The sequence below is a fragment of the Pongo pygmaeus genome, chromosome 9, assembly GCF_028885625.2.
Source record: "Pongo pygmaeus isolate AG05252 chromosome 9, NHGRI_mPonPyg2-v2.0_pri, whole genome shotgun sequence".
In the NCBI taxonomy this organism is placed as follows: domain Eukaryota; kingdom Metazoa; phylum Chordata; class Mammalia; order Primates; family Hominidae; genus Pongo; species Pongo pygmaeus.
The window spans coordinates 57600590-57622547 of record NC_072382.2 but is presented as its reverse complement, the minus strand read 5'-3'; the positions used below and the strand labels follow the sequence as shown (position 1 = coordinate 57622547).

The 21958-nt window shown below is 39.4% G+C and overlaps 1 protein-coding gene across 2 annotated transcripts in view; it reads right to left on the bottom strand.

The window, feature by feature from the left end:
- Positions 1-21958, bottom strand: part of TSG101 (tumor susceptibility 101) — a 46691-nt gene that overhangs the window by 21719 nt on the left and 3014 nt on the right. For both annotated transcript variants that reach the window (XM_054438809.2, XM_063671090.1), the window contains exons 2-7: positions 17252-17336; positions 13832-13897; positions 12416-12579; positions 7265-7388; positions 4556-4622; positions 189-280 (exon numbers count right to left, since the gene is read on the bottom strand). In XM_054438809.2, the coding sequence (XP_054294784.1) occupies positions 189-280; positions 4556-4622; positions 7265-7388; positions 12416-12579; positions 13832-13897; positions 17252-17336 (598 nt within the window). The remainder of the gene's footprint in view (positions 1-188; positions 281-4555; positions 4623-7264; positions 7389-12415; positions 12580-13831; positions 13898-17251; positions 17337-21958) is intronic.

The following is a 21958-nucleotide window of genomic DNA, read 5'->3' as shown; positions in this document are numbered from 1 at the left end:
TCATGCCCCGGTAGAAGGTTCATTTATATGATAAGTCATTTACTTCAAGTTTAACATTACAGTACGTTATTATAGTTTTTCCTCTAAGAAGAAAGAGTAGTCCAAAATTCACAGGTGAAATGTGCTTTTCACAACAGGGAGTTAGACTTTGCTTATATGGAGAAACACAAGTTTTCAAGGGTACTTACCAACAGTGGTCACAGGAGGCTGGGAAGGGTACTGAGAACTTGTTGTGGCAGGATATGGACCACCAGGTGGGTAAGGACAGCCTGGGTAACCACTAAAGACAAGAACAAAAAACATTTAACATTTAAGATGACCCATTACAGTATTTTGAAGAACCCCATTCAGGAAGTTAAGCTTGACATATGGTTGTTTTACCAGTTGATGAATTTATAGTTTTAGAGCTGCAAGTGTTTATTCAAGTAAAGCTCTATGGAAACTGTATTAATGACACTGGATTTACTCTTAAATGGTTAAATGCTCTTGCTTGGTCCCAGTTATATGAGAGTCACCCTCATAGCAGTGGAAATGTAACTAGAATATTTCTAAGGACAATCCAACAGCATCATAAGCAACAAGCAATTTGTGAGAGAACTTTTCCGATTTCTCAGTCTGTGGGAAAATGATACTATTTAATTTTTACCTGTGGCTTATTGGTAACCCTTGGGGATATTTAACCTGAAAACACTTGTCTTTAAATAGTTTTTTTCCTCTTGATAACATTCGTACCAAACTCATCTTTAGTTTAAAAAAAACCTTTTTTCTCACTTTCTGGACAGTTTCTGTCATTCATGTATTCATATCAAAGTCAGAGGAACTTTCCTTAGAGGTATTCTACTCCAATCACCTTTCCAACAATCTCTTATCTATACACATCATTTATAACATCCCTGACAAATGGTCATCTTTCTCTATTTAACATTAAACATCATTTCAATATAATTTATAAATAGGAGTCCTAAATTTGCATTTTGGAAGACACTCAACTATTTGGAGACTCCTAAAACTCAAATATTTGAGAACTTCTAACATTTTTCCCTCAAGCTTCTCTTCTTCAGGTTAAATATTCTTTTTTTTGAGACAGTCTCGCCCTGTTGCTCAGCCTGGAGTGCAGTGGTGTGATCTCAGCTCACTGCAAGCTCCACCTCCTGGGTTCACGCCATTCTCCTGCTACAGCCTCCTGAATAGCTGGGACTACAGGTGCCCGCCACCACACCCGGCTAATTTTTTGTATTTTTAGTAGAGACCGGGTTTCACCATGTTAGCCAGGATGGTCTCAATCTCCTGACCTCATGATTCACCTGCCTCAGCCTCCCAAAGTGCTGGGATTACAGCTGTGAGCCACCGCACCCAGCCCTAACTATTCTTAATTCCTTTAACCATTTGTCTCAGGACATGATTTTCAGATCTAATTGCTTTCCTCTGAATGCTTACTAGTCAGTGTTTCCCTTACAATGAAGAAGAAAATTAGAATAGGATGATTACTGGCCACCTGGTTAGTTAGACAATAAATCTCAATTAATCCTACTTTAGCTAAAATTGTCAATTCTATGACATTTGCCTTTTACAAGCGCATTAAAATTGCTGATTAAAAAGAGCTGGCCCAGGCTGGGTGCAGTAGCTCACACCTGTAATCCTAGCACTTTGGGAGGCTGCGGCAGGCAGATCACTTGAGTCCAGGAGTTCAAGGCAAGCCTAGACAACATGGCGAAACCATCTCTACAAAAATAGAAAAATTAGCCAGGTATGGGGGCACACACCTGTAGTCCCAGCTACTTGGGAGGCTGAAGTTGAAAGATCACCTGAGCCAGGAGGTCAAGGCTACAGTAGCTGAGATTATGCCACTGCACTCCAGCCTGGGCGATAGAGTGAAGCCCCCATCTCAAAAAAAAAAAAAAAAAAAAAAAAAAAAGCTAGCTTAGGACACTGGAGCAAGAGCTCCTTCTGAGTTTATGGTCAATAATCCTTTTTCAATACAGTGGTTCAAAGATTCTCCTATTTGTATTATCAGCTTCCACTTTATAACTTGTCCTCAACTAAGTTTTATATATGACTTGCTGAAGATTCAATGTAATCATGGTACTTCTCTTATATATCAGTATAAAAGCAAAATCAGACAAAAAAAAAAAGCATTTTTGTTTCTAGTGGACACATGCTGGAGGCTACTGAACACAGTACTTTTGTTTCCAGTCTCTTCAGTAATCCATGCTATACTGTTGTAAAGAAATGTCAATCTTACCGAAATTTCTAAATCCACCTTTTTGAAAACTGGGATAAACTGCTCTTTTTTTTCTGGAGTTTCTCCCATTTTGCATATCTTTGCAAAGATAATATGATCACATTGCTGAATTTTTTTGTAACTTGGTATAAAACTCTTCTAAGCCTACAGATATTAACTTCAGAGAAATCTCCATTTGTAGCTTTATTGTTCAGAAGTCCATTTCCATAGTGTACCTTCAACAATTATTCCCTCTATGTCCAAAGCTCCTTTTTACTAGCAATTGTTCAGTAGAAAGGCTTGTAATTTCAAGGCTTCAGGCAGGATTCCATTTCTAGAACTTAATCAGAAAATTTAGGCCCTCAAGAAATCTAAAATGTATAACCTGCTTATATATTACTACCAAAGGAATCTTTCTCTATTGTCCCTGACAAATGTTCTTCTAATCTCTGCTTACCTATCCCAAAGTGACAGAATGCTTATTACCTTCTAAAAAGTTGTGAAATTAAGACAACCCAGAAATGAAATGTTTGCTAAATTAACTTTCAAGATCCTAGATATATGTACATATATGTATTTACCTATGACATGTGTTCAGAAATCTGGCTACATTTATCCATGAGGATTATGACTGGGTTATATGAAACTAAGACGACTTAGTAGAGTTAAATTTTCCTTGCTAATTGTTAGAGCAGCTGGAAGTCTCATCTTGGCATCAGTACATGCCAATCTTTTTTTTTTTTTTTTTGAGACAGGTTCTCACTCTGTTGCCCAGGCTGGAGTACAGTGGTGCAATTACGGCTCATTGCATCCTTGATCTGTAGGCTCAAGTGATCCTTCCACCTCACCCTCCCAAGTAGCTGGGACTACAGGTTCACATCACCGTGCTTGGCTAATTTTAATTTTTTTTGTAGAGATGGCGTCTACTATGTTGCCCAGGCTGGTCTCCAACTTCTGGGCTCAAGCAATCTTCCTACCCTGGCCTCCCAAAGTGTCGGGTGGGATTTTAAGTTAGCTCAAAGACCACCTTTGGAGAGTACTCCTAGATTACCACTGAAACAAGTACACATTTAAAACATGGGTTAGTAATTATTTCTCATTGACTTTCTAGTGTGTGTTAACAGACTGATTTCATTGTTAATTTAATTTAGTTACCTATGTTATTACTAAATGGATAATAAAGGTTGATAGTACAGGTAGTCTATGAACTGAATAAGTAAATATCATGCAACAAGTTTGACCCCATTATCTGAACCATTAATTGGTTCCTGCAATGTATAGAAAAGATAGGTTGTGGGGTTTTGTTTGTTTGAGACAGAGTCTTGCTCTGTCGCCCAGGGTGGAGTGTAATGGCGTGATCTCGGCTCACTGCAACCTCCGCCTCCTGGGTTCAAGCAATTCTCCTACCTCAGCCTCCCAAAGAGCTGGGATTACAGGCATGTACCACCATGCCTGGCTAATTTTGTATTTTTAGTAGAGATGAGGTTTCACTGTGTTGGCCAGGCTGGTCTCGAACTCCTGACCTCAGGACCTCAGGTGATCCGCCTGCATCAGCCTCCCAAAGTGCTGGGTAAGATTACAGGTGTGAGCTACCACACCCGGCCTTATTGCTAGAATTTTAAGGTGTGTGTGTATAGTTTGAAAGGAGTTTCTTTCAATCTACAGGAAGGCAGCTCCTGGGCTGCATTTTTATTTTAAAGAGGAAAGAAATGGGTTGAGAATGACAGTGATCTCAATTGATTTTTGACCTTGAAGTCCTTTTAAGAAATCTATATACCTAGTATAGATAGCTGAAATATTAAATGGAATGCTAGTTATAATGAATTCAGCCAAGGGGAAAAATATTTTATAATACTCTCTTCTTTAAAAAAAAAAAAAAAAATACATAGGCTGGGCATGGTGGCTCACACCTGTAATCCCAGCACTTTGGGAGTCTGAGGCAGGCGGATCACGAGGTCAGGAGTTTGAGACCAGCCTGGCCAACATGGTGAAACCCCGTCTCTACTAAAAATACAAAAATTAGCCGGGAGTGGTGGCGCAGCCTGTAGTCCCAACTGCTAGGGAGGCTGAGGCAGGAGAATCACTTGAACTGGGGAGGTAGAGGTTGCAGTGAGCCGAGATTGCACCACTGTACTCCAGCCTGGGCGACAGAGCAAGACTCCATCTCAAAAATAAAAAATAAATAAATAAATAAATTCCAGGAATAAACCAAGTTTTATCTTCCACTAAATTGCAATTAAATTTATTTTACTGCCCTAATTAGCAAATTATTTTGATTCTAGATCTAATAGAAGAATTTGTAATACAATTATTCAAAAGAACGTTTTTCATTACCTGGGATTGGGAGGGTATCCGGATGGGTATGGAGAGATTCCACCTGGCATGCCTGGCATGTAGGAAGCTAAAAACAATTTTTTTCACATTGTAAAAATAATACACAAGGCCTGAATATGTAGGTTACTGAATAAGATATACATCACACTGTCAATACACAGCAAAATTTCACAGTTAAAAAATCCAAATCTCAGCACCAAAACAAAACAAATACCTCTTCCTTTCATAATCCTAAAATCATTAAACATGAATTACAATACTTATGACAATCCCTTCCAAAATAACTGGCAAACAGGTCAACCTGGTCAGCTTTTAAAGTTCTCAAGAAATCTATAACCTGAGATAAGAGCAAGTTCAATTTCAAATTTAGAGGAAGGTAATTCTGGCCTTCTTTGGTCCAAGGTTAACTTCTTAGAGAGTAACTTCTTTATTATATCTAATAAATCTTTTGATATTTCTTTTATAACTATGTTGACCAATTAGCACAGCTGATTTTGTTGGTTTGTTTGAAGACTTTAAGAGACTTCAAACTACTATGAGAAGTCCTATACAAAACTTACATTATCCAGACTGTTAAAAACTAGTCTAGGTGACAGAGTGAGACCCTATCTCAAAACAAAGAAAAAAACAAAACAAAAGCTTAGAAATACTAAGGATAAAAGGTTAAAACCCAGCAAGCTTAAAGAATACTTTATACATTCTTTAAAGAGAACATGAATGCCAAAGAACTAAGATCAGTGGTGCCAAGAGGCTAATCAACATAGAGGAAGAAAAAGAGAAGTTAATCTTGACCTTAACTGACAAAAAAAATAGTAAAGAATCAGCTCTAGAGTGTTTAACGTGACTTACAGTGACTGAGTACAAAATTGAATTGCAACAGTGACAATAGTATGGTCTCTTTCTTGAATATGCACTTCCAATGTCAATGTAAAACCCGAAGAAATTTAGGAAAAAAAAAAAAGGTTGCAGGCTGGCCACAGTGGCTCACACCTGTAATCCCAGCACTTTGGGAGGCCAAGGCGGATCACTTGAGGTCAGGAGTTCGAGACCAGCCTGGCCAACATGGTGAAACCCCGACTCTACTAAAAATACAAAAATTAGCCGGGCATGGTGGTGGGGACCTGTAATCCCAGCGACTTGGGAGGCTGAGGCTCGAGAATCATTTGAACCTGGGAGGCAGAGGTTGCAGTCAGCCCAGATCATACCATTGCACTCTGGCCTGGGCAACAGAGCGAGACTCCGTCTCAAAAAAAAAAAAAAAAACAAAGTTGCTTAGGAGACTACCTGAATTTCTGAAAAGGTTACCTTTGTCATAGCGGTCACTCGCTATATAATCAGAGCAAATAAACAAAGGTAATGAGAATAGGAAATATTTGATATCTTTTTTTTTTTTTTTTTTTTCCTGATACAGAGTCTTGCTCTGTCACCCAGACTGGAGTGCAGTAATGCGATCTCAGCTCACTGCAACATCTGCCTCAGCCTCCCGAGTAGCTGGGACTACAGGCATGCACCACTACACCTGGCTAATTTTTGTATTTTTAGTAGAGATGGGGTTTCATCATGTTGGCCAAGCTGGTCTTGAACTTCTGACATCAGGTGATCCACCCCCACCTCGGCCTCCCAAAGTGCTGGGGTTACAGCTACCACACCCGGCCAAATATTTCCTATTTCAAACTTAAGCAAGATACTCTACTCTCGGGCACTAGAGTCAACAGAATTTAATAAGATAAAAACACATTTCTGATCCAAAGGAATTACCAGTATCTTTACTAAAATAGTAATCCTAAAATCAAGCTTATTCTGGGAAGGCAGGGAAGGAAAGAGAAATGGGTTCAAAAATTCTTTCTGTTAAATTCCCATTCAGCTTATAAACCAAGATGTTCCTCAGGAAAGAATGGATTAAAAAGGAAAAAGCACAATTTTCAGCAGAAGAAAAATGAAAGCACATATAATTTGTCTTGTAAGATAAACAAGTTTGGTTAATTATAATCTTAAAGAAAATTTACCAAAAAAAAAAAAAAAAAAGTCGCAGCTCAAAACACAATGAAATCAATGCAGATTTAGTAAATTCAAAATAAGTACAACCAACTCACAGTTATTCAGAGTGATTTTTAAGTATCAGTAAGAATTATTCAAGAAAATAGAGGTAACAGAGATAATATATTCCAATTAGAGGAGAAGCAACACTGTCTCCACGCTCCCACCACTCCACACAAGGTAAAATCATGAATTGGCTGTACAAAAGAAAAGAAAGCTAAGAGCTAGATGTCCAATTGTGTATACACAGAATAGCTGAATGTGAATGCTTCAGTTGACCTTAATCCTTATCTACAACACTGATTTTGTAGTTGCAAAGAGAAAGGAGCGGTCAGACTACCTTTCAAGTTATATGTGCTTCCAAGCTGATCAAATAAGGCTATTCTGCAGCATGCATAATTTAAAAAATTCTAGCTCTATTCTACACTTTCTCCTCCATTTTGGAATCCAGCACAACCATTCTTAGATTTCTACCTACAAATGGAAGCCCAAATGCCAGTCTTTGGTGGGAATCTGTACATGCAGATGTGGGGCCTCAGAATACTTCCAAAAAATCCACTAGCTTGATAAAATAAAAAGCAAAGAAGTCATTAATTTTTCTTTCTTTTTTTACAAAGGTTTCTGTTCTCTTTGTTTATATGAGTTTTAAAGTAAAATCTCAATTCTACTTACTATTTGGTGGCCCCGTTGCCTGGTATGGCGGATAGGATGCCGAAACAGGACGAGAGAAGACTGGAGGTTCATCTCCAAATACCACAATCATGACCTGAATAAGCCCCAACAAGTCTGACTGTGGCTAAAAAATGAAAAAAAAATTCAAGTCAGTTACAGAGTTGCTTTCCAGTAAAAAGAAAAAGGTTAGCCATTTCTCATCGGTTTTCAACTCAGCTTGATAATTTTCTTTGTAGGACCCCAATCATGAAAATTTCATTTAATTAATTTATTTTAATAGAGTTAGGTGGTTTTAAACATGATGTGCAGCAAGGTTCTTGCTTCAAGTATATAAAAATAGCACTAGTTAAAGCAGCATATTGCAAAATTCATATCGTTTTGTTCTTCATTTGACTCCACAGAACAAAAATTTATTTTATTGCCACTGTACAATTTATTATAAGTATACTGGTACAAATTTAGGGATGAATATGAGCAACAGTCACAATATTATTTAAGGCCATTAAAAGACATCAATGATATCTTGGAAATACATGTTCTTAAAATTAATTTTTATTAAAGATATTATGAACTCTGAAATTACAGGTAGATTCTAGCCAAGTGAGGTGGTTCACACCTGTAATCCCAGCACTTTGGGAGGCCAAGGTGCGTGGACTGCTTGAAGCCAGGAGTTTGAGACCAGCTGGGCCAACATGGCAAAATCCCATCTCTACTAAAAACACAAAAATTAGCCAGGTGTGATGATGTGCGTCTATGGTCCCAGTTACTCAGGAGGCTGAGGCAAGAGAATTGCTTAAACCCCAGAGGCAGAGGTTGCAGTGAGCTGAAATCACACCACTGCACTCCATCCTAGGCGACAAAGCAAGACTCTGTCTCAAAACAAACAAACAAAATGATAGATTCTAGCTTAGAAATTGCTAGATTGTAGTACAAAAGGGGTGAATTGTTAAAGGATCTTTCCTTCCAACAACAATGACAAAGAGATTCCTATTTTTTCATAAGAGTTACTAAGATTTTCTCTCAAATACGTATTGAGCACTGGCCAGGGGTGGTGGCTTACACCTGTAATCCCAGCACTTTGGGAGGCAGAGGCAGGAGGATCAAATAAGGCTATTTTGCAGCATGCATAATTTAAAAAATTCTAGGTCTATTCCAGCACTTTCCCATCCATTTTGTAATCCAGCTTGAGCTCAGGAGTTTGACACCAGCCTGGTCTTTACAAAAGAATTAAAAACTGTACATGGTGGCATGCGCCTGTGGTCACAACTACTCAGGAGGCTGCAGTGGGAGGATCATCTGAGCCAGGAAGGTTGTGGCTGCAGTATGACTGAGCCACTGCACTCCAGTCTGGGTTAGAGTGAGACCCTGTTTCAAAAAAACAAAAACAAAAACAAAACCCAACAACAACAACAAACAACAAAAGAAATATCTACCAACCACTAATTAAGCTGTGCTAGACAAAGTTGTTCAAAATGGCTTATTTGATTATTCTTCTTTTACTCCTTAATCTATTTTGTGTGTATCTCATCTCACGTACTTCATTCATAAGTTCACTGAGTTCTGAAGAATTACTCAATCACCTTGATAGGCTAACCATCTTCATAGAAACTACTTTTTACACCCCTCCTCCCCCCAGACAAGGTCTTGCCATGTTGCCCAGCTTATAGACTTGAACTCAACAATCTTCCTGCCTCAGTTTCCCAAGTAGTCGGGATTATAGGATTAGGATTGGCACTTCTTTTAATACTCCTGACAGAAGAGTTCAGTGGCAGTTTTCACCTTCTCCAAAGAACCAAACTCACCTCATTTGTTCAATTTTGACCTAACTCATGGAAGATGACAATGAGTAACATTTCTCAAAGCTTTTTGTGAAAACTTGCTGATCTCTACTGTTCCAATATTTTTCTTGTGTTTGCCTGTAAATTTATACACTGAGACTCGGGGTGTTATAAGCACAGTATCTGTGCAGCACTCACGGATACTGTGGCTGGTGTGTGTGGGGATGGCCACTGAGACCACATGCTTTCTCAATTTTTCGGCCCAACAAAATTCCTTAACAAAATCATAGCCTCATGTAAGCCTCATGCATGCAGGTGAAATATAATTCACATCCCATAAACTTTCTCCTTTTAAAGTATACATTTCAGTGGCTTTTATTATTTCACAAAGCTATGCAACCATTACCACCATCTAATTCCAGAATATTTTCATCATCCTAAAAAGAAACCCCGTACTCATTAGTAGTCACTTCCCATTTCCCTTTTCCCACAGCCCTTTAGCAACCACTAATCTACTTTCCGTCTCTATGGATTTGCTTTCCTGAATGTTTCATATAAATGAAATCATACAATATATGGCCTTTTGTGCTTGGCTTCTTTCACTTGGCATAATGTTTTCAGAATTCATTAATGTTGTAGTATGAATCAATTCTTCATTCACACATTCTTACAGTTTTGTCAAGGTAAGTTTTAATTATCATACCATTCCTTTTACACTAAATTCTTTGAAGAAAAAAATTAATAACTATGTTAATATCTACATTAATATCTACTTCCAGGCCTAATATAAAGCAACAGGTTAAGAATTCAAACTGAGGCTAGGCACAATGGTTCACGCCTGTAATCCCAGCACTTTGGGAGGCTGAGGTGGACGGATCACCTGAAGTCAAGAGTTCGAAACCAGACTGGCCAACGTGGCAAAACCCCGTCCTACTAAAAATACAAAAATTAGCCAGGTGTGGTGGTGGGCGCCTGTAATCCCAGCTACTCAGTAGGCTGAGGCAGTCTCTATTCCACTGAGTCCAATCTGCTACTAAACCCATCTACTGAGTTCTTAATCTCTATTATTCTATTTTTCAGTTCTAAGATTTCCACTTAGTTTCTTTTTAATAAATTTACCATCTTGTCCTCTATTTTCTTGAACGCACTGATCACAACCATTTTTAAGTCTGTGTCTGATAACCAAGTTACCTGTGTGTTTGTGGGGGTGGAGTGGAGGGATGTCCTGTTTCTATTGTCTTTTTTTCCTCTTGGTTTTCTTTCTTAGTGTACTTGATAAATATAAATTGTATGCTAGACATTGTGAAAAATTATAGAGGGTCTATATATTATCTTCTTCCAGCAAGGGTTCACCCTATCCTGTGGCAGGCAGACAGTCAGGATCAGGGACTGAGCTGACTCAAGGACAGATTTTTTTTTTTTTTTTTTGAGACGGAGTCTCACTCACTCTGCCACCCAGGCTGGAGTGCAGTGGTGCGATCTCGGCTCACTGCAACCTCCGCCTCCCAGGTTCAAGCGATTCTCCTGCCTCAGCCTCCGGAGTAGCTGGGATTATAGGCATGTGCCATCATGCCTGGCTAATTTTTATATTTTTAGTAGAGATGGGATTTCACCATGCTGGCCAGGCTTGTCTCAAACTTCTGGCCTCAAGTGATCCTCCTGCCTCAGCCTCCCAAAGTGCTGAGACTACAGGTGTGAGCCACCCCACCCAGCCTCAAGGACAGATTTTTATAAGGCTCATTCTACCTCTAAGTTCTCCCTCCTAAGATGTGTTCCTCCAGTGGTGCCAACTAACAGCCTAGGATGTTTACTTGTTCGCCTTCTTGATAAGGTACTGAACTCCAATTGCCTCCTCAACCTAAGACTGCTGAAAACTTGGCTGATTTTCAGAGGCATTCTGCTTAGTTTTTTTTTTTTTAGCATCTTATCTTTGAAGCTCAGGAATTCAACATATCTCTTAAGGTGGGAAAATTCAGAGTATCTCATCTTTTCTTTTCTTTTTTTTGGAGACAGATCTTGCTCTGTTGTCCAGGCTGGAGGACAGTGACACAATCATGGCTCACTGCAGCCTCGAATTCCCAGGCTCAAGTGATCCTGTCACTTCAGCCTCCTGAGTAGCTGGGGTCATAGGCACATACCACCATGCCAAGGTTTTTAAAAAAAATTTTTTTTATAGAGATGGGGTTCTCACTATGTTGCCCAGGCTGGTCTCAAACTCCTGAGCTCAAGCAATCCTCCTGCCTCAGCTTTCCAAAGTCCTGGGATCACAGCCATGAGCCACCATCCCCAGAGCTACTCACTTCTTTATGGCTTCCTTTTCTCCCAAATCTTGGATCTAAAAGTCCTAGTTACTCTGGTAGACAGAACAGCAACTTTTGTCTTTTCAGCCCTCTGAGACTGCTAGAGACTCTGCAGGTTTCTCTGCCTCTTAGCTAAGGCCCTTTGCCCAGATTCTTAGCCCTTCATCCTTCATCAAAAATCAGAAAGTAGGCCGGGCATGATGGCTTACACCTGTAATCTCAGCACTTTAGGAGGCCGAGGTGGGTGGATCACTTGAGGTCAGGAGTTCGAGAACAGCCTCACCAACATGGTGAAACCTCATCTCTACTAAAATACAAAACTTAGCTAGGCGTGGTGGCGGGCGCCTGTAATCCCATCTACTCAGTAGGCTGAGTCCACCAAGCTGAACTGCTTGAACCTGGGAGGTGGAGGTTGTAGTGAGCTGAGATTGTGCCACTGCCCTCCAACCGGGGCAACAGAGTAAAACTCTGTCTCCAAAAAAAAAAAAAGGAATCAGTAAGTACCCTCGGGGAAAAGGGGAAAAGTTATTGGCAGAACTGCCTCATCTCTTTGCTGTTTCCTTCTCTACAGAATCTTGGCCATACATGTCTTGATTGCCTAAACAGCTTTCCAAAGCCTTCCAACAAGTGTTGTTTGTATCTTCTCTTGCTTTTCTAGTTATTTTTCATAGAAACATTAATCTGTCACAGTTATACTATCAGACACATAAACAGAAGTTCCCTATTATTATTCTTGACAGAAATGCTGAGTAATGAGATTTGAATTCCATAACTACCCCACCAGGATACTATTTTTTAAAATGCACTTCCTACTATGTGAATCCTGCCTATTTTAAAAGGTTCAACTAAAGCCAATAAAATATTGAATATAAGTATTCTGAAAATTACAAAGCTCTACAGAAACCCATTTCTTTTAGTGAGCCTTTTCTAATTTACCCTCAACTCAGTGATTAGTCCATTATCTGAACTTATCTATCCTACTTTGAATCCTCCTTGAGTGCTAAAAGAAAGCAGATGCTAGTGAGCAAAATATATAAAACATAACTAATTCACAGAACACTATTAATACTTACGTGTTTCCATTCATGTAGATAAGGAAGATATATCTTCCCATTTGCATCAACATGCTTTCCTGTTTTAATAGTCATTGAACTAGTAGGCTTAACAAAACAGATAGGGGGATTATATGGGTATGTGTCCAGTAGCCATAAGCATATTGGAATATTATATGTATTACCTGAAAAAGAAATAGAAACTTCAGTTACTCTATTTTTAAATTGAAGAATGGTTAAAGGAACAGAGGTTTAGTTTAGATACAATTTATACATATATCCGCACCCCCCCATTCCTGTTTCCCCCAGCAGAATTTATTTCCTGAGGGCAACAGCAAAGTCAGTACTCTTAAATTTTACTCAGTCTTCCCTAAACTTATACTTGCTTTATACAATGCTGATGCTCAATTAACTGTTTTTTCCCTCTGTTTGTTATGAATGGTTGACTTATTAATAGTGGCTCAAATGTCACTTCCTCTGTGATCTTCCCATGTGGCCTTGTTCTCCTCTGTAATCTCATAGCACTTTTTCATTTTATAATTCTATAGCAGTTACACAATAGTGTAAATATCTATCTGTTCCCTTTGTTTCCCCTATTAGTGGAGTTCTTCCAGAAGAGGTACATCGTTTATTCATCTTTGTAGCCACAGCTCCTATCCTTATTGCCTTATGAATAGCAGGTACTATGTGAAATAGCAGGTACTATGGTAAAGGACATAGGTCTTAGCTAGTTACAAGGAATTAACAAACAGAGCTGTCCAAAAACAAAATGGTCTCTCATGAAGCTAAATGCTTCCTCACCACTAAATATTTCAGCAGAGGGTGAAAGACAGGCTAACAGAGATCAACTATCTATCATTAGCATTATCACCAACATCACAACCATAAATAACAGCTACTTTTAACTGTCTGCTTATTATATTCCAGGCTCTGTGCCACGTCCTTTACATTCATTATCTAATAAATGCTCACTTCCCCCAAGTTAGGTACTATTATCCAAATGTCAAAGATATCAATCTATAACATGTAACAAAACTGCTAAGATTATAGAGCAAGAACTCAAACATAACTCTGTCCTGACTTTGAAGCCTATATCTTAGCTTCCCATTGTCAGCAAAGTTTGAATGGTGTGGGAGGCTGAACTAGGAGGCAAGATCCCTTTCTAGTTCTAAAATTATTTGATTCTGTGAAACGTTAAACTCCTCTGGTGAACTTAGGCACTTATTTGTTCATATATCTTGGTAAGGAAATTTTAAGAAAGCTGAAAATGTTAGGTGTTACTGCCAAATGAACTTCAATTTGAATAGAAATTAAAATCTATATCAGCATCAAAGCCCTGAGAAAGTAGGTTTAATTTACTTATAACTCTTTGGCAACATATTTATTATGTATTCAAAATGCATCTATGCTGGAAACCTAATAACATAAGACATTTACCTCTATAAGGCACAGGGATTGTTCCAGTGAGGTTCATTAGTTCCCTGGAACTGCCATCATTAAAAACTGAAAGGAAAGAACAATGATTTAATCATGAGCATTTTTTAAGATACTCCCTTATTCTTTCAGAAAGACTGGTTAAAATTCATTTTTATCCTTGAAAGGGGCTGACCGGTCAATGTATCATCCATCCTGTCCAATAACTAACAATTCTTTGTTGATTCACTCAATGTCATTGATCAGCTCTTTTTTTTTTTTTTCAGAGTCTCACCCTGTTGCCCAGGATGGAGTGCAATGGTGCGATTTCGGCTCACTGCAACCTCCGCCTCCCGGGTTCAAGCGATTCTCCTGCCTCAGCATCCCAAGTAGTTGGGATTACAGGCCGCGCCACCACACCTGACTAATTTTTTGTATCTTTAGTAGAGATGGGGCTTCACCATGTTGGCCAGGCTGGTCTTGAACTCCTAACCTCGTTATCCACCTGCCTCGGCCTCCCAAAGTGCTGGGATTACAGGTGTGAGTCACTTTTAAAACTATTTAAAAATCACCATCGGCCAGGCGCAGTGGTTCGCGCCTGTAATCCCAGCACTTTGGGAGGCCGAGGCGGGCAGATCACCTGAGGTCGGGAGTTTGAGACTAGCCTGACCAACATGGAGAAACCCCATCCCTACTAAAAATACAAAATTAGCCAGGCGTGGTGGGACATGCCTGTAATCCCAGCTACTCAGAAGGCTGAGGCAGGAGAATTGCTTGAACCCGGGAGGCAGAGGTTGCAGTAAGCCGAGACTGTGCCATTGCACTCCAGTCTGGGCAACAAGAGCAAAACTCCACTGCAAAAAAACAAACAAACAAAAAACACTATCAAACAATACCACACTAAATGTTAACCTACTGTCTTTTTATTTTAGAGATCTGCAGACATTTATCCCTAGCCACTCACAGTTATTTATTTATTATTGTTTTTTGGAGACAGGGTCTTGCTATGTTGTGCAGGCTATCCTCAAACTCTAGGCTCAAGCAATCCTCCCACCTCAGTCTTCCGTGTAGCTGGGACTACAGGTGTGCACTACCCTGCCCAGCTTTTTTTTTTTTTAAGAAATGGGGTCTAAGTTGTCAGGGCTGGACTTGAACTCCTGGACTCAAATGATCTCCTGGCCTCAGCCTCCTTAGCCAGTATTAAAATGAAAAAAAAGAAAAGTTCATAGCCAAATATAAACAATTTCTTTTAATCTGTATTTCTCATACCACACACATTTTTCTATCTATAATTTATGTCTATAATTAATATGGCACATAGTCTGTATTGGACAGCTATTATTTCTAACAATAATTTGGAATTAACACTATACCCATAGGGGAAAGGTTGTAATGTGCAGTACAAAAACATAGAACTATAGCCATCTACTGTGTAATGTCTGGGTCAACAATGGACTGCATATAAGAACATTGGTCCCATAAGATTATAATACTGTATTTTTACTGTAACTTTTCTATGGTTAGATACATAAATACCATTGTGTTACAACTGCCTATGGTATGCAGTACAGTAACGTCTGGTATAGGTTGTAGCCTAGGAGCAACAGGCTATGCCATATAACCTAGGTGTGTAGTAGGATATACCATCTAGGTTTGTCTAAGTACACTCAATGATGAAATCACCTAATAATGCATTTCTCAGACCATATCTCTATCACTACAAAATGCATGACTGTACATTGTTGACCTTTGTTCTTTTACTTACTGTTGATGAATGTAAGCTATACTGCAATGTATTCTGATTTTGTGCATTTTAAAAAAGAAAACCACCTTATATAAATTTGGGGCTTTGTTTACTCTAAAAGTATTTGTTAACAATGATTTACACTTAGTCCAGCCATATGAAACTATACAAGATTTCATAACAGAGTCTTTGTCAGTTTTGATAAATGTATTTATTCTTTTAAGTTTTTAAGCAGTAAAAACTATAAAATTCTAGCTCCAACCATTTTTCTCCCCACTGAAGCCATTTAAAAACTAACTTTAATTTTGGTAATGTGAGGCCTTATGTAGTTCAAAATACCATTGTACATATAGTATGCAGACAGAAATAAGGTAGGCTGAGATGAGAAGGAATCATGCCCCAGGTTTGGAAGAGGACTTTGGGTTCATGTCTTTATTGTTCAGGAAATGCAGAACTGATTGCCCCTCTGTTGCTTCCCACCTCTCTTCACCAGTTTCCTAATGTTTTCAAAGCCTTGGAAGCAAGTGAAATTTAGAAAGTCTCAGCTACAAAATTCAGTTCCTTGCCTTCAGAGCTAAGGGTCTCACAATGGACAAGAAGCAGCATGGGTTTTCCCTCAGCCCTGGCATATTATTTTCAAGGAGACAGGGTTGAAGAAATTATGTCAGGATTTGGTAGGGACAGAAAAGACTATTTTAAAATAAGGAAAACTCCAAGCATTGTCTTGCCTTACAACTTTATTTTGTCTCAATAGAAAGTAGAGACAAACTGTCATGCTTACCTACCCTACAGAATTAAAGACCACATTAAATAACATTTTCCTCATCTATAAAATGAAAGGGACAGTCCAGAGTATAGTTTTGCAAAATGTGTTCCTGAAAATATAAAGAGACACTATGGGGGCAGGGAGGTTCAGCAGTTAAATAACTTTAGGATGTATTATACAATATATTCTTGCTCGTCTTGGTGATACACAACACATTAGCATACTAAAGGCTCTGATAAATCTTCATGCAATGAAACTCAATTTTGTTTAATCCATAAGTTGCTCAAGCTTAACTACAGAATTCTGCCTTTACCCCTGTCCCAGAATAACTAAGGGTCTACAGACAACACTTTGGGAAATGGACTAAACTATCTTTAACATCCCCTCCTAGGTTTAAATTTGCATAATTCTATGTTAGAGGTTTTGTTTTTTATTTTTTTGAGACAGGGTCTTGCTCTGTTGCCCAGGCTGGAGTGCAGTGGCCTGATCTCGGCTCACTGCAACCTCTGCCTCCTGGACTCAAGCAATCCTTCCACCTCAGCCTCCTGGGTAGCTGGGACTACAGGAGCACCAGGCCAACTTTAAGTATTTTTTTGTTGAGATGAGATTTCACCATATTGCCCAGGCTGGTCTCAACCTCCTGGGCTCAGTGGTCCACCCACTTCAGCCTCCCAAAGTGCTGGGATTACAGAAATGAGCTACCACATCCAGGTACAGTATTTTTTTTTAACATAAAAAACTAAAACTAAAGAAATATGAAATGTTTTTATTAGATCTTCTAATTTGCTACTCTCCAACAGTTTTATTAGGTGGTGGTGCAATCCTACAACTGAAAAATCCACAAACCTCAAAAGAAAATGGAAAAAATTACAATCATTAACAAAGAGAGTAAACTCAAAGTACAGAAATTGCTATTTTTATTGCATAAACTCACCATATGAATCCAAAACAGGTTTGAGATCTTTGTATAGAGTAATAACATTGACAGTTTCACGTACAGTTAGGTCTCTGTATTTGTACTGAAAAGCAAAATCGCATAAGAATTTAGTTTAAAACCAATGCATACATTTTTACAGCTGGATGAATTTTCTTAAAATCTCTTCCACTAATTGTTAACATTAATGAAAGCCTGAAAGAACCTAAAAAACCCACAATACTATTATCACACTAAAATAATCACTATTTTCTTAACATCACTAAATATCTATAGTCTCAAGTCATGTTTTTTATGTTCTCAGTTTGAATCACGATCCAAATAAAGTCCACACATTGCATTGGTTAAAATGTCTCAAGTCCCTTTTAATTTATATTATTAACTCACCATTTATAGCTTTTTAAAGATATAATTCACATACCATATAATTCACACATTTAAAGAGTATAGTTCAATGGTTTTTAGTACATTTGGAGTTGTGTAACCACCACCATAATTAACTTCAGAACATTTTCACCATCCCTAAAAAGAAATCCATACCCTTTAGCAATCACCCCCCCATTCTACTTGTCCCCAGCCTTCATCCTAGACAACCACGAATTTACTTTGTCTCTACAGATTTGCTTATTCATACAATGTGATCTTTCATGACTAAATTATTTCACTTAGCATGTTTTTAAGATTATCCACGTTGTAGCATTTATCTGTATTTCACTCCTTTTATTTATTTTGGAGACAGGGTCTCGCTCTGTCGCCCAGGATGAAGTAGAGTGGCACAATCACAGCTCACTGCAACCTTGAACTCCTGGGCTCAAGTGATTCTCCTGCCTCAGCCTCCCAAGTATACAGAACTACAGGCATGTGCCATCATGCCCAGCTAATTTATTTTTATTTTTGTAAAGACAGGGTCTTGCTATGCTGCCCAGGCTGGTCTCCAACTCCTGGCCTCAAGCAATCCTCCTGCCTCAGGCTCCCAAAGTGTTGGGATTTACAGGCATGTATGGCCCACTTCTTACTGAACATTTTATTCACCTACTGTTCAACTGAAAAGTACTTAACTGATGGACACATCTCTATTTTTGCTCCTTAGAATTTATTTCTTAAAGAAATTTGTTCACTTGTCCTACAGAGGCTCTCACAGTTTGGAATGTGTTCATTGTATCCCTTTAGTATAGTTTCATAGATATATGTTTCTGTGAGTTAGCTGGATCTAGAGGTTATCTTCATGATTACAAAATGTCTGGCCAGGCGTGGTGGCTCACACTTGTAATCCTAGCATTTTGGGAGGCCGAGGCAGGCGGATCACGAAGTCAGGAGTTCGAGACCAGCTTGGCCAACACAGTGAAACCCCATCTCTACTAAAAATACAAAAATTATCTGGGTGTGGTGGTGCGCGCCTATAATCCCAGCTACTCAGGAGGCTGAGGCAGGAGAATTGCTTGAACCCAGGAGGCAGAGGTTGCAGTGAGCCGAGATCGTGCCATTGCACTCCAGTCTGGGTGAAAGAGCTAGACTCCATCTGGGAAATAAAAAAAAAATTTCCATTTCCTTTTATATTTTTTTCCTCTTCTCTGGCAAGATCACTTCATAGAGGATAATGTTTTTCATCATGGAGCACAATATATCTGACTATCTCTGTGATATTAGCAACCACTGATGCTCAACGTCTAGAGACCTGGTCTCTTCAAATCCACTCCAATTAGGCTTCTACACTCAGCATTTCACTGAAATTGTTCACTAAGGTCACCAATAACTGCCACATGATATGTAATGACCAATTCTACCTTTGTCTTACTTCATCTGTCAGCAGTATTTGACCAAGTTGATTCAGCAATATTTGACCAAAGTGATTTTTTTTTTTTTTTTGAGATAGGGTCTCGCTCTGTCGCTCAGGCTACAGTGCAGTGGTATGATCATGGCTCACTTCAGCCTCAACCTCCTGGACTCAAGTGATACTCCCACCACAGCCTCCCAAGTAGCTGGGACTACAGGCATGCACCATCGCACCTGGATAATTTTTAAATTTTTCATAGAGATGAGATCTCACTATGTTGCCCAAGCTGGTCTCAAACTCCTGGGTTCAAGTGATCCTCTCAACTCAGCCTTCCAAAGTGTTGGTATTACAGGTATGAACCACTGTACCTGGCCCCTTCCTTTTTTTTTTTTTTTGAGACAGCATCTGGCTCTGTCACCCAGGCTGGAATGCAGTGGTGTGATCTCAGTTCACCGCAACCTCCACCTCCTGGGCTCAAGCAATCCTCCCATCTCAGCCTCCCAAGTAGCTGGGACTACAGGTATGCGTCACAATGTTTGGCTAATTTTTGTTTATTTTTGATAGAGCTGGATTTTAGCATGTTGCCCAGGCTAGTCTTGACTTTCTAGACTCAAGCAATCTGTCCACCTCAGCCTCCCAAAGTGTTGGGATTACAGGCATGAGCCATCATGCCCAGCCCCCTTTCTCTTAAAACATGTTCTTCATTTGATTTCCAGGACATCAACTCTTCTCCTGCACTCTGTGCCTGTGCCTTCTCAGTCTCTTTGTTGGTTCATTCTCTTATCCTAACCAATTATTATTGAGTGCAGGCTAAGTCCTTGGTCTTCTTCTCTATCTAAACTCATTCCTTTGATCTCCCTCATGGTTGAAAATTAATTTATATGTTGAAACCCTCAAATTAAAATTTTCCAATCTTAACCTCTTCTCTGAACTCCAGAAAACATATATACAATTACCAATTTGACATTTCCCCTTGGATATCTAATGAATGTCAAATTGAACATGACCAAAACTGAACTCCTTATCTTCCCCCCAAATTTACTTCTCCAGTGTCTTCCATATGTATATACATATATATCCTTCCAGGTGCTCAGGTCAAAAACCATCACATTATCCTTGATGCCCTCTCTTTTCTTCACATCCACAGCAAATCTGTCAAAATATCCTGTTAGCTTTGCCTTCAAAATACATCTGGAATCTCCACAGCTACAGTCCTGGTCTAAGCCACCAGCACCTCTCACCTAGATTACTGCAACAGCCTCTTTACGTGTCTCTGCCTCCATCGTTAACCCCCTACAGTCTAGTCTCAACATAGCATCTAGAGTAATATTGCTAACAGCTGAAACACAGCAACGGCTTTTCATCATACTCCAAGTAAACGCCAAGGTCCTTACAATGGCCTGCAAGGCCCTCCAAACCTCCCATACCATTGATGCTATCTAGACCTATACCACCACTTTCCTCCCTTGCTCACTCCAGTCTAGCCACCATACCCTCCTTTGTTGTTCCTCTATCATGCATGACAAACTTCTGTCTATGAGCCTTTGCATTTGTTTTTCCTTCTTTCTGAAATGTTCTTACCCCAGATTGTTCCAGGTTTTTTTCTTGACAGGATCTCGCTCTGTCACCCAAGCTGGAGTACAGTGGTGTGATCACAGCTCACTGCAACCTCAAACTCCTGGGCTCAAGTGATCCTCCCATCTCAGCCTCCCAACTAGCTGGGATTAGAGGTATGCACCGTGCCTGGCTAATTTTTTTATATTTTTAGTAGAGAAGAGACAAGGTCATGCTATGTTGCCCAGGCTGGTCTGGAACTCCTGGCCTCAATGTGATCCTCCAGCTTCGGCCTCCCAAAATGTTTGGATTTCAGGTGTGAGCCCCATGTCAGGCACATAGTTTCTTTACCTCTCTCAGGTGAGCTCAAATAGATTTTTTCAGAAAGACCTCTCTTTACTATCAGATATAAAATGGTGACTCACCACATTTCCACACCCTAGCACTCCCCATTTCTCTTTCCTGTTTTATTTTCTCTAAAGCACTTATCACTTTCCAACATACTTCTTGATGTATTTATTGAGTTGTTTATTGCCTTCTATAAGAATTTAAATTCCAGAAGCATAGTTTTTTTGTCTGATTGTTCACTGTTGCATCCTTAGAACCTAAAACAGTGAGGGACATATCAATCTTTATTTTATTATTTTTATTTATTTATTTGTTTTTGAGATGGATTCTTGCTCTGTCACCCAGGCTGGAGTGCCGTGGCATGATCTCAGCTCACTGCAACCTCTGCCTCCCAGGTTCAGGCAATTCTCCTTCCTCAGCTTCCTGAGTAGCTGGGATTACAGGCGTGCGCCACCATGTCTGGCTGATTTCGTATTTTTAGTAGAGATGGGGTTTCACCATCTTGGCCAGTCTGGTCTCAAACTCCTGACCTCAAGTGATCGCCCACCTCAGCCTCCCAAAGTGCTGAGATTACAGGCATGAGCCACTGCACCTGGCCAATTTTGTTATTGTTTAAAATTTTTTTTATTTTTTACTTTTTGAGACAGGTTCTCTCTCTGTCATAGCTCACTGTAACCTTGAACTCCTGGGCTTAAGTGATCCTCCTGCTTCTGCTTCTCAAGTAGCTAGGACTACAGGTGCATGCGATGAAGTCTGGCTGATTTTTAAATTTTTTGTAGAGGCAGAGTCTAGCTATGTTGCCCAGGCTGATCCTGAACTCCTGGCCTCAAGTGGATCCTCCCATCTCTACCTCCCAAAGTACTGGGATTACAGGCATGAGCCACCACACCAGGCCCACAGTTTTCTTCTATTCAATTTAGCAGTGACTGTGCCTCTAGAAATGCTGTAGATAAACTGTGTAAAAATATAAGTGGCTGTATGTATGAAACATCTAAAGTGGAAAGTTGTTTCTGTAAAGCAAGAAGGACTAA